General features: G+C 43.5%; 1 protein-coding gene across 2 annotated transcripts in view; it reads right to left on the reverse strand.

The window, feature by feature from the left end:
* Nucleotides 1-13,456, reverse strand: part of LOC135413923 (uncharacterized) — a 193,153-nt gene that overhangs the window by 116,396 nt on the left and 63,301 nt on the right. For both annotated transcript variants that reach the window (XR_010430494.1, XM_064654038.1), the window contains exon 2: nucleotides 13,244-13,390. Coding sequence is in view for 1 of the 2 variants with exons in the window: in XM_064654038.1 (XP_064510108.1) it covers nucleotides 13,244-13,390 (147 nt within the window). In the remaining variant the exon portion in view is untranslated. The remainder of the gene's footprint in view (nucleotides 1-13,243; nucleotides 13,391-13,456) is intronic.

Genomic DNA, 13,456 nt, shown 5'->3' on the forward strand with positions numbered 1-13,456 from the left:
GGGAATCTTTGTTACACATTTCCCTCCAGCCTCAGATCTCCAGAAAATGCTCAACCACTGGCATTTGGAGGAGAGTAAACATTTCCTTTTGTAAGCCAAATATATGTTTTATGGTTTACCCTTACCGACTTTTTTTTTTAATGGTGTGAAACCACAAAATGTTTTTAATATTTATTTGTAGGGAATTACAGTAAAAGCATACTAAAGATTATCAGGACATAGTTGACAAGATATTTAAACAGTAACTTTCCCACAAATTTTTATTTTGGTAAAATGACACCTAGTAATTCTGACCTCTTCTAATAACTTCGGTCTCTATTGCATATAGACTGTGGATGCAGAGGATATGCGTGCCTAAATTCTGGGTGGTTGAAAAGTAAAAGCAAGCAAAATTTCTGCATAACAGCCTTAGCAGCAGACAGCCATAATGTCCAGCTAAAACTCTTATCATTTTTGTTTAAAAATAATGGCATGACATTCCTGATAGTATTTATTTTAACAGAACATGCACAAATGAGAATGTTAACCCTGCACAGAAAAAAAGAGATTACATGCGAGAGTGCAGGCAACAACTTTTAATGCCAATGTCAAATAACAGGCAGACCTAGTTTTTGGGGAAGGATTGGACTTAAGTATACAAGGAGCTTAGTTCACAGTGTTTCACTTGTACTTAATCAGCTTTCTGAATGACTTTCCACCCTGTTCATCAGACACTACCTTTAGCTCCTTATTTATTTGTATGCTTTCTATATAGAATATCGATCTCCTTTTTCTTTACTCTCTATGCCTACCCTTGATTTCTCACTTTTGTATAACTGTGGAAGCAGCTGTGGTTCCTCCCTGCTTTTGCCCGCTCTAACAGGGACAGTTGTGGTGCCTGCAGAGGTTCAAAGTGCCTTTCCACGGTCAGGGCTCGTACTCTCCCCTGCTGCCCTGGCTCCAGGAGATACATCAACGTGTCCTGTCTGTCACCACCGTGGGCAGACTGCACTGAACGCTGGCTAACTTTAGGTTACCACACTACCAAAAAATAAGGATTCGGGAAAGAGGAAAACAATTACACAAAGTCCAACCTGTAAGTTTCCCTTAACAGAAATGGAATGCCAAAGAGGGAAGTGGAGGAATTATTTTCAGATTCAGTATGCCTGAATAAATTCAAATTATGTAAATAGTAGCAAGCCAGTATTTTCACACCACAGTTTATACTATTACATAATTCTGTAACCTCTCTCTTTCCCTTTATCACAAGTTCTGCCTATTGGAAACTCATTATAAATTCTCCTGCTGAACACTAATTCATTTGCTTCTGTTTTAACTCAGAGTAGCATCTCTTGTTCTTCAGTCTCAGTTTGGTGTGATACAGACATCCACACTGAGGTCACCTCTGAACAGACTTTTTTGCTTTTCAGACAATATAGTTAATTTTCAATATGGGGTGGTTTCTAATCTAGCAGCCACCAGAAATATAAATAATAAATAATAAAATAATAAATAATATAAATAATAATAAAACATTATCAGGTACATGTCTGTTTTTTTTAAAAAACAATATAATCAAACTTTTTTTTTTTAGGATTAAGTTATCCAGAAAAGTATAAATTCTCCTTTTTTTTTGTTGTACCATTAAAATAATTCCAATGCATGTTATAATTCCAGTGCATCGCCAAGAATAGCTTTACTTAACATTTAGAGAGCTTTTCTTTTTAAAGGCACTCTCCAGGAATTAAAAATAATTATTAAAATCTATCTGTAAAAGCAAAGCAGTCTTGCCCATGGCTCCCGAAGGAGCCCCAGACACTGTGCAGGATCACAGCTGGTGCACACCAGGGAAAGGACGGCGATTCCACGGCAGGCAGGTTACTTGGGCAGTTCTATCTCCTGTTGCATAACTTGCATTAATTCCAATGGATCAGTGGCCCATTAATCACGGGGGAAAACCACTGAAATCCCAAACAGACAATTCTGAAAAGATCTGAACTGTAAAGGCAAGCTGAATAAGGACATATTTCCACACCCTTCCCTTCAAACATAATGAAGCATTTTGCAAAAACATTTCCTCCAGTACACTGTATTTTAACAATGATGTTTTATGGAAAACTTGGCATTAAACTGGTACCGACATAAGTGAAACTCTGGCAGGAGGACAAGTGGGTGTTTTTGGGGTTTTTTTCTTTAAGAAAGGAGGCATTAAGTGGGGTGTTGCATCAGCAGGATTTTAAGGGTGCTACCGACGCAAGTCTGTTTATCTTCCAGCGTTTCCCCCTCTTTTTTTTGCCGTACCCAGCTCGTAACCGAGGGCAATGCTATCTTTTCTGCCTGTGCCCACTGCTGACAAGGCGGGGCAGCAGCAGCGAGCCCGGCCCGGGGCAGGATCGTGCCCTGGCCCTGCCCGGGATCCCGGCCCGGGGCAGGATCGGGCCCTGGCCCTGCCTGGGATCCCGGCCCGGGGCAGGATCGGGCCCTGGCCCTGCCTGGGATCCCGGCCCGGGGCAGGATCGTGCCCTGGCCCTGCCTGGGATCCCGGCCCCGCTCCCTCCTTCCCGGCCCCGCCGCAGGTGAGCGGCGGCCCCTTCCCGGCGCGCTGCCCTGCCCGGCTGTCCCGCTGGGAAGGCTGTCCCGCTGGGAAGGCTGTCCCGCTGGGAAGGCTGTCCCGCTGGGAAGGCTGTCCCGCTGGGAAGGCTGTCCCGGCACTCCTGCTCTCCCCGGGAGCACGGCCCTACAACGAGCTGGGGGCTCCAAACGCAGCGCTCCCCTCACCTACCGGGCAGCCCTGCTCAACCCTCTGCTCAGTGCCTCGCAGAAAGAGCTGCTGGAGAGTACAAAAAAAATAAAATAAAATAATATATGTAATATAAAAAAAGGGGAAGAAAAACGGAACATATTGCAGGAAAAAAAAGAAAATGTTGACTTTTACAGAATAATAAGCTGCAAAAAGTAAACAAATATACATGATGAAATCTTAAAGAAAACTTACAATTTCTCAGGTCTAAAAGGGGCTTAAAATACCTTTATATTCTAAATTAGTTAAAGGTTTTTAAACTAGTCAAGAGCTGTGCAGTGACCCGAGTTCTCTGATATGAAGTGTCTATTTTTTAATTACAAAATAGTGCAACAATCCCTAACAAAGTGAACTGCAGTGTGAACAAAAATGACATAAACCACAAATTCCTCCATGTTTTTTTTGGTAGTGAAATGTTATCAAAGCTGAAAAATTTGCATACTTGTAAGAAAATGCAAAGGGCCGTCCATTACGGTCTCCGATGGACAGCATAGCTGCAATTCCTGAGCACACACAGACACAATCCAAAATGGTGTGGGTACAGAATGCACAGGGCACCATCTGTGCAGGAGCTGAGCGCTCGTATCAGCTCTGGTTTAGGTGGCAGCTCCAGCTCTGCAGTGCAGGTTCCCCTTTCTCTTTAGTGCATTAAAGCTACAATATAAGGTCCAGAAGGTGCACCTTATGCTGAGCAGTCCAGCCTGGCTATCCCAGTGGCACTGCAGTCTCACACGGTAACACTGCTACACTGAAATCCCTCTCCTTCAGAAAAGAATTTCCTCACATGAACAGTAATGATACATTATTGTTATAATAAAACGTAATGTCAAGAGAACAATGAACCTACTGAAAGTATTCACGTATTTACTGGGCAGAGAAATACAGGCTTCTACATTCTTTCTATCAGCTGCAGGTATAATTTATAGGTGGGGAAAAAAGGACACTACTTTGTAGAATTTTTGTTCTATTAACTGTCTTCCTGGGAGTCCCCTGAGTTTTCTCCCTTCCCGCCTGTGCTGTTACACTCGCTGAGCTGCCCCACGTGCACTGTTAAGTTTCCTACATTTCTGCATCTCGAGGGACACCTGAGCGTGCCAGCTGAGCAGGCCTGGGCCGAGCTGCAGTGGCAGTAAGGCAGGTGTCCCACACAGTGGCTCTGCATTCCCTGGGCCTGCAGGGACACTGAGGCACTGCCTGCTCTCCCACGCAGGAGGAGCGAGGGAGAGGAGACCCCGAGTTCTCCTCCTCTGCATTAAATGGCATCAAAAACGGGGTTGGAAAGGGGGGGCATTTCCGTGCTGTCGGCAAACCTGAAGCTTCATGCAGAAAATAGTTTTTTCCTAATTTCCCATTCTGCTTTTTAAAAGGTGAACCAGCATCGGCACAGATTAAATGTGTGCTGTAATTTAGTGAAGGTGATTTCAGTTCAGTTTATTACAACCTCACAAACGCTCTTAGAAACAGCCAGTTTCAACTCCCAGTGAAGTTTTTGCTACACTGTCTCCACTAATAAAGTGCAGTATAAATGCTGACACTGGCATCACAAAATAAAAAAAAGAATAAAAAAGAACCGTGAGGAATTGTGAAAAGCTGTTTCCAGACTTTTTCAGCGAACTATATTTTTCATTTGTTTAAAAACACTTCCTTTTCAGAATACTAAAAATTTCGAGGGGTATCAGTGACTTATCTGTGGAAGTTTCAAGCTACAAATTTAACCATTTTTTATTAGGGCCCAAAAAAACATTTTACTGGAGATGTAATATGGTTGATCAAAGCACTGAAATATTAAAAGGTCAACTCTTAAATTTATATTCCCAGAAAAAAATTATCAAAAAAATATAAAATAATGCATTTTTCTTTGTCCACCAAAAATTTCAAGAGAACTGTACAGTGTTTTTTCTAATGCCAACAAGGAACTTAGTAAGGAACCTGTGCAGGAAAAAAACCCAGACTTTTTGCCTCATGGCAACAGGACACTGAGACTGGGTTCGACACGGAGAGTCTCCCTGACTCAGTCAGAAATACAGCTGCTTTTCCGAGCATTTTGAAGCCAAGTATCAAAATCAAAATCAAAGTCTAAAGCCTGTTTACTTCCAGCATTTATCTGAAATAAAATTCCCCAATTCCAACTCCCCCCAGTAACCATTATTGTAACCAAACCCCCCTGTCCCTCCTGCAGGCGGGGGTAGCCTGGCACACCTGCCACAGGTACGTGTGGGGGTGTGTGTGTGCAGCCACAGGCTCCTGCTGCCACAGCCCAGGAAGGGGGAACGCTCTCAGAGCTCAGTTTACATCATACTGCTCAGGGGAAATCACAATATTTTTATAATGCAGACCAAAGATTACTAACAAAGGGTTCCGTTTGAATTATAACAGGGAAATCACAGTTTTGCTTTCGAACTGCCCTTCCCCATTGCTACACCAGCAGTCGCGTATCCCACACGTGCAGGGGAACATTTTTATAGGAATGCCGGGTTTACTGTACTGCTGTGGAGGTTTGGCTGCTCAGGGAATGGCCAAACCCTTCAGCAAGCTCAGAAAATCCTCGGCCATGTCTTGGCAAAGGCCCCTCAGTGAGTGAAGCACTGCACAGGGCCAGCCCTGCCTTTGCCCTTCCCCAACCGAGAACGCCATTTTCAGCCTTTCCAAAGGGGTTAAGGCCATGAAAGCAGAAGGATGGGATCCTCTTACCACAGAAAAACAGAGCAATGCAGTTTCCCAGAGAAGCAGCCTTTTTATTTTTACAGGTGCAACTGACGTCTGTCTTGTATTTTCTGCTCACCAGAATATTAATTTAAAAACCACACACACATGGATGGATGACATGCCGATATCTCTACCCAGGCAGCTTTTTTTAAACTCTCACATACTTCTTTTTACTCAAGTATTCAATGGAAAGACGCAGAAGAAGAGATTTTGACATTAGACAAATCAGACAAATAAGCACTCACTTCAAATGAATTTTCTGTTACAGTGGGCCTGAATATATATCCAGCAGTCCCACGTTTAGAAAAATGTTCACCTTCGAAATATAAAGAACAGACTCCATAACTTCCATAGCACACCTAAAGCCTGACCAAACCCATGTCACACAGCACTATTTATTTTAATTTTTCATGTTTTCTCTCCTTAAGATGTTATATTGCAATCACTGTGCAAAGGACCAAGGAAATAACAGGGTAATAGAAACGGTTTAATCTTAAAAGCAGAACAGTCAGGTCTACACTAGTTGTTTAAGAGACAAAGCTGTTAATTTTCATACCAAATTTAGCAGCTCATATTTCTAACTTCAGTAACATCTTTGTCTAGAAAACGAGAAGAGTCTTACCTCCCATGAAGCTTTACCAGGTACACTGGCTGGAGAAATCAGTGCCAGAAACAGTAATGCTGAGGAATCGGATTCACGCAGCAAAATATAGAGACTGTTCCCTGCCTATTCTATTAATCTCAATCTTGCCAGAGATAAAGTTGTTTGGTTTTTTTTTAACAGTAAAACAACAAAAGAAAAAAATCCTGAGAGATTTGAGTCAGGAACATTCAAAGCAAAAAAAAAAAAAAATCCAAAAGGCTCCCCCCTCACTAAGGAGCTTTCAGAAGAGGCACTTCTACAATGGCATCCCAGAGTATCATATTGAATGCTGAAATATTCCACACACACTGAAAAAAATTAGTTTTCCCTTCCATCAGGCACTTGCTATAATTATTGTAAGGTTCCAGTATCTTACTGAGGAAAAATAACTATTTTAAAAATCTGAATATTGGCTGAGTATTATCTTAACTTTTTTCTTTTAAACTCCAAGCTGCTATTCACATTTTAAAATTCTCCTACAGCTCACTACCTCCAAAGAAAGCACAACCGTATCAATGCTTTAAGGCAAAAACCCCCCAAAATTAATGCAGCTGACACAGCCTTGACACTCTCTCTAGTCCCTGAAATCCTGCAGATAACAGAAAAGCAGTATTAGTACTGAAGAAGACATAGTGAAAGGGGGTGGACTTTGCATTTTCGTTCCTAAACACATTAATTATAACTAAGTAACAGCGAGGAGGAAGAGCCGTGTCTAACCTGCCAGTATTATTTCTCCTGTAAACGGGTGCAGCCCATACACCTTTCCCCTCTGGCTGCCATTCAGATCTCAGCTGTTGGAGCCTGGGAATGCCCAGCCCGGATCCCAGCCCCAGCAGGGCTGGTGTCAGCACTGCTCTCCCAGCATCGCTGCTGCACACGTGGGCTCAGCTCGGAATGCAGCTCTGCACTCCCAGGGCACCACGGCTCAGCTCCTCGGCCACTGCTCTCCCTGGAACAGCTCACTGCTGGGTTACACAACTCACTTTTCAGCTGAGAGCAATTATTACAAGTGTTGCTTTAAATAATACAACTGCAAGGAAACTGAAGACGTCATGTTTTACTGAAATGACTGGAAAGCAAAGACACATTTTTACCTCAGTCCTATTCACGGTGACGCCACAGAAGCCTCGAAGCTTACTGTTGTAAGAATTACTTCTTTTTGTGATGGCAACATAAGCTCCCCCCAATACACTCCCAGCTCTTGTGCTCAGTTCCAACCCTGCTGTGTTTTACACAACTTGGCTGTCACCAGCAATTAGGGCTTTCTTGGGTTTGTTTTTTTTTTTGTTAGAACGAAGAAATGTGGAAAAGCAGTATGTTGACTGAAGATATTGTTTATAATTATTGATCATGAAGTAATTAAACTGTATTTCACAGATTTTACTGCTGAGCAAAGAAGAGTATATAGATGAAAAATAACCAGTATCTTTTGGTGAAAGGTGATGGTTTTCTGTAAGCGAGTCTTCCAGATAATTTATCTCAGCTTCCATGTTTCTATATGTTCCCTAGTCACAGCAACTAAAAATGAGATGCATCACATTCTGCCACCAGCTACTTTTGAAGCCAGAAAAAAAAAAAAAAAAAGAAAAAAGCCCAGGTATTTTTGTATAAAATTAGTGACAGAGACAAGGAAGTCCTAGCTCTCTTTGGCTCAGTAGCCTGTGCTCAGCCTCAGAGGGCCCTGCGTGTGTGTAATGAAGCAACAGAAAAAGTTATGGAAAAGGTGCTGGATACAATCCGCTGGGACACAGAATCATGTTTCCTTATGGCTGAGAAACAAGGACCTCACAGGCCCAAGTCTGATGCTGCAATTGTGGTTTCTCACTTTTAAGAGAAAAAGATCGCTAATTTTCACTAGTCTGTGCTTCTTCCTTGGGAAAAAATCCAGTGGGGGGTAAACCAAAAAATGTTTAAAGGCTGAGAATGGAGCAATTGAATGACAGGGGGAAGCCCCAAGCAGTATATTTAGTTGAAGGAGGGATTAAGTGGCACAGCCCTCGGTAATGAAAGAGCTAACACGTCCTCTTTGCCATAGTTTGCCTTTTCCTCTGGCTGTGACTGCAGCACACTCCCCACTCGGAGGGTCGGCCCAGGCAAACCTGATACTCTGCCATTCTCTGCCAGCACGTGCCGAAATTAGTTCTCCATTTGGTGGTGGCCCTCTGAGAGCAATTCCCATTGAGAAGGGAACAAAGGCCGCGACCCCGGGGTCAGAGTGTAATGCAGGAAGCATGACCTCCCCTTTGTTCAGAACAGCACTGTTTACTCTGCCTAAGTAAAGATCACCAATACATTAACTAAAGAGGATTAAAAAGGTCATATCCCCAGGGATGGAGCTCACGCAAGTGGCAACTCTCTTCAGTCACTAAATCATTTGCCTTCCCACTACCCCCCTTCAAAAAAGAGACACCTTACACTGCCACAGCTCAATGTCACGTTATTTCCAGAGCCAAAGTCCTGTTTCACACCCAGGTTAATTTCTGCACAGCTAGCCAGCTGTTTTCAAGTAATTTTTAAAGTTACCAAAATATTGTAAGTGAAAACTATCACCTCAATACAATTTCCCCCTTTATATCTCCTCCTGAAAAATTCTGAGTTGATTTATAAAATTGTTAGTGTCTTAAAATGGTTATTAAAAAGTGCGATTTTTTGTAGCTATTATAAATGAGATTCTTAAAATATTCTGTAGTCTGTGGACGGGCAGAGAACGTGCCTGTTGCTGTAGACAGCTGCTAACTCCGTGACGGTTCACGTGCAAAGAGGAGAACAAGGCAAACAAACTGAAAGGATGCTACCTATGAAAACTCACATATGCTGACAGCTGAGCTTTACTGGGCTACAGAAGCACTTCTTTGGGCTATTAAGCTTCCTCTTATCAACTTTTTTATAATATCTTTGAACATCATTATTAATATTAACAGAAGCATCTCTTGGAACAGGTAAATTAATGCTGCCTTGGTAAAATATGGGAGGCAACACAGCCAGTTGGAGAGGAGTGCCTCCTTCCTATGCTACCTCTAATCCCCCAGCCTGCTGGATGATCCCAGCTTTTGCTTTGCACCTCGCTTTCCTCGTCTCTGGGGATGTGGCTCACTGGGATGCATTTTACCATCAGTTACTCGGCCAGGCTGGGAGGAAGAGAGCATTTGGAAGGGAGTGGTCTCGACAGATCTTTTCCCTTCTCCACCCTCAGGCAGCAGCACCTCTGCTGAAGCGACCATTACGTTAGAGGTTCCAGAGGAAAATCCCAGCAATAAAGCCGGGCAGGCAGGGCAAGCTCTTGATCCAAGTCTCTGGCGCAGGGAGCTTAGCAGAGACAAAGCCCAGCCGGGGTCAGCACAGCTGACAGCAGCACGAGATCCCCACCCAGCACAGCAGCAGTGCCAGAGAACCTGGAGCACACGGGACAGCAGGGATTGCAAGGACAGGGCTGGGAGGTGAGCAGCTGGGCAAGGACAACGTGAGCACCGAGCAAAGCTTTGCAACGGGCTGGGGCAAAGAGGTGCCTTGTCCAGAAAGCAAAAGCACTGGACTGAAACAACCAGAACAAAGAATATACTCAGAAATTAATATCTGACAACGGAGATTGGGAGCATAAGGACTGAACCAATGACATAAGGACAATTTACTGACATACATTAGAAGCAGGAAGATGCACAACAGTTGTCTGGCAAGTCTGAAATAGTACTGGGAAACAAAGGGAGTGAAGAGAGAGGACAAAAAACACTGCAGAAAAGGTAATGGCTGATCATGACCTTGAGCTGTTTAGTCATACAAAAGAGGAACCTATCCCTTCTCACCCTGTACGACCATATTGACATTTCTTGTTAGCTGGGTTCCTGATCTGGGGTATTCAGAAAAAAATATAATATATCCATTACTTCTTCCAGTGAAAATTCCTAGTCTTTTCCAGTTCTTGTTCACCTTCTCACCAGCCAACAGCACTCTCCCTCCAAGATGGGAAGCAACAACAACACTACAAAGTTATAGAATGAGATGTCCTTTCTCTTGAACAGGAAAACAGAGAAAACGTGACTTTGTGACACAGAATTCTTGTACAGTCAATTTTTTTGGGGGGTGGAGCAATCGTGACCCTACCTCATATTCTGAGATACACCCCTTTATCTCCTGATGTCCAGAAATCCAGACAGACCCAAAGGTACCTTTTAGGTTAAAAAGAAGTTATCAGGCTTAATACAGATGGAAAACTCTATGATATTCAAGTCGTCAAATTGTTCCCCCTCTGGTCCCTTCAAACAGCAAATCCCATTAATCAATTCTTTTGCAAGTAAAGGGTGAAAGAGCAGCAGATAGCAAAGCAGAAAGTGCTGAAATAATGGGATAAATTAAAGGCAAGCCACTCCAAGGACACACGCAGGCTTTCGGAAGCGGCTCAAGGTTGGAGGTCGGGTTTCCAACAAAAATCTGCACTCTCCTATCGGGAATGAAAGGGTAGCAGTCCTCAGAAATAGCCACAAATGGTGATCCAGATTACATGCCAGTGAATTCTGTGACTTCGTAAACCGTCTGGAAGGCTACTTTAAAAGATTATAATTTTAATGCCTGAGCAGGGATTACATAATGGAGAGAAAAGCAGCACTGCTAACATAATGAAAATATGTCTTTTTTCACTTGGGGTGCACCCACAGAAGAAATGATTATTTAGCTGGCCTTTCTAAAGGGCTTTGACAACGTGACTCACGAAGGCCACAAAGAAAACGCACTAATCGTGACAAAGTTGGAATTGTGATTAAAAACCAGCTAAGCAGCCAAAAGTAAACTGCAGGAGTGAAAAGACATTTTGACACGAGAAAGGTTAGTAGTTGCTGCATGCAGAGGTCATGCTGGTACCAACTTCTACCTTTAGTTAGTGGTCTAGAAAGATCAGCTGTAAAATAAGAGCGGCAAAACTGACAGGAGAGGGGAGGGTACTGGGTAACTGAGGGGTTTAACGAAGTTAGGTCAATGTGAAACATGGTAAATATTTTCTTATAATAGCTAAGGAGATCATATTGCAACATTCTCGAAGGGAAGAGACCTGGGTGCCATCATAACAAGCTGACCAAAGCTGTCAGGGATACGCAGCAACGTCAGATAAGCCAAGCAGGAAAAGAGGCTCCTGTATCCAAAACCTTACCCTTCTACTATCCCCCTGCCAGGGAGACACCTTCCTGGAGAAGGCTATCTGCAGTTCTTGTTGCAGTCCCTCACTACAGCTACAGCAGGCACAGGAGTGCAAGGGCAGGTGACAAACAATATGACTTACAAGAGACTGCCACATATGGAGACAAAGTAATGAAACTATTTATGCTGGTGAGCACATGAGCAACAGGGAAGGCAACAGAGACACAGTTTGAAAGTCAGGAACTATAGCCTGACTCACCTACTTCCAGTCCTGAATGGGAAGTTACTCAGCTAAATTAAAAAAGCAGTAAATTTAAACTATGGGAATATATTATTTTACAACATGCAGACTGAGCACGTGAAAATCAGTCCATCATTAAGGGACATCAGTGGGAACCTGAAAGAACAGAGTTCTACACATAGCCTACAAAAATACAGTGTTAAACGGGATTGCTGGGTGGAAAGACCATAAAGAAAAGGCACAAAGCCACGATGGAGCCACTGGCCAAGGGATCCACCTGGCCCACTTCCTGACCAGGACAGGGTATTCCAGAAGGATCCCATGTTGGTTATCTTCGCCCTCCGCTCTCTTACCACCCCACCTTTTGTAAAAAAGGTCAGGGTAGACTGGGCATGAATTAGCATGAGGAGCTGAGCAGTAATTCACCCCTCTGTTCTGTGTGGCCCAAGGGAAGGGCAGAGCACAGCCCAGTAATTCACCCCTCTGTTCTGTGTGGCCCAAGGGAAGGGCAGAGCACAGCCCAGTAATTCACCCCTCTGTTCTGTGTGGCCCAAGGGAAGGGCAGAGCACAGCCCAGCTCCCTGGGCCTGATGTGAAGCCATCCCCCTGAGCCAGCCAGGGGCTCGCCCAGCACTGCCCGTGCATGGCTCAGGCTCACAGAACACCTCACACCCTGCTTGGCTACTGTCCCACCTGCTCTCATGCCCTCACAAATAATTGTAAGACACTGTTTTACCAAATAAATAGTTCCTTTTTTATCTTACTATCTTTTTTCCCATCCACGCATCGTTATTTGCAAAAACCATTTAATAATTACGAGAGATTCCAAGCTGTGTGTCAGATCCTGGGATACTGCCACTCACATGGTGGTTTGCTACACTCAGCCTTTGGTCTTGTGGCTCACAATTCACCCGAGCTGCGAGAACAGCTCACCACAACCCACACACTGCTGCTCCTCAAAGGAAGACAAGGGTACATAATTAAGGGATGATGAGCTCAAATGTAAGACACGAGATGTGGGAGCAGATTCTGTAACCACACCGGTGAGTGGTTTTACTACTAAAGAAGTTTCTTCAGCTCCATCTTCCCTCACGGTATCAAGCAGAACTCACACATTTTTAAAATACATTTGCAGCAGCAGAGTTAAAAAAAATGACTGCTACAACCATGCCAGTGCGGAAAAACAGTTTTAACATCAATTGTATGGAATTAAGATCGTAAATCAGCATTATTAACAAACTGCCCGTGTAATAAGTGTTGACAATGTCTTAAAAAAAATACAGTTTTACTAAAAATACCATCAAAATCTCATCCCACAAGAACTGTGACCTGAAAATATCTCACAAAGTCTTTCCAAGACTCTGTGATCCTGTAACTGTGGCCATAATATAAAGAACTATGGACAGAAATATCTGTGTGTCATGTGCCAGCTGGGGGACTAATAGCATGGAAATGAAAATCCAGAAGTGGGTACAGATCCACTCTGGAGGATCAGTCCCTCGCTGGTTATTCAGAATAAACAAAAAGTCAAACCACTTTTCTTATTATTCTGCAGAGCTGAAATTAGTTTTTGTTGTTCTTACCATGACGTATTAGTGAGAGAGTTGAGAAGTCTGGAGCAAAACAAGGTGTGAGTACAGCTCCCAAACTCAAGTGAGGAGCACTGACTGACCCTCAGAGACTGGCACAAGCAATAACAGGATTACATGCTCACTTGTTCTCCAATTTAAAAAAATAAGTTTAGTTTTACCTGAAAGGCGGCTCCATTTCGTCCTGATGAACGTCCCATCTCCACAAGGCAGTGACCCTCTGCAGAGCCAGAGCCTCCCAGCAGCAGCCACACCCTCCTCTTCCTCATTTTTTTCCACTGACCATAAAATACTTTCCAAGGCAGGCCCTGAAAAAAACAAACCAAACCAAACCCCACATTTTTAATGGACACCAGATATCACATTGCTGATCT

The sequence above is a fragment of the Pseudopipra pipra genome, chromosome 5 (genome assembly GCF_036250125.1).
Source record: "Pseudopipra pipra isolate bDixPip1 chromosome 5, bDixPip1.hap1, whole genome shotgun sequence".
NCBI classification, from domain to species: domain Eukaryota; kingdom Metazoa; phylum Chordata; class Aves; order Passeriformes; family Pipridae; genus Pseudopipra; species Pseudopipra pipra.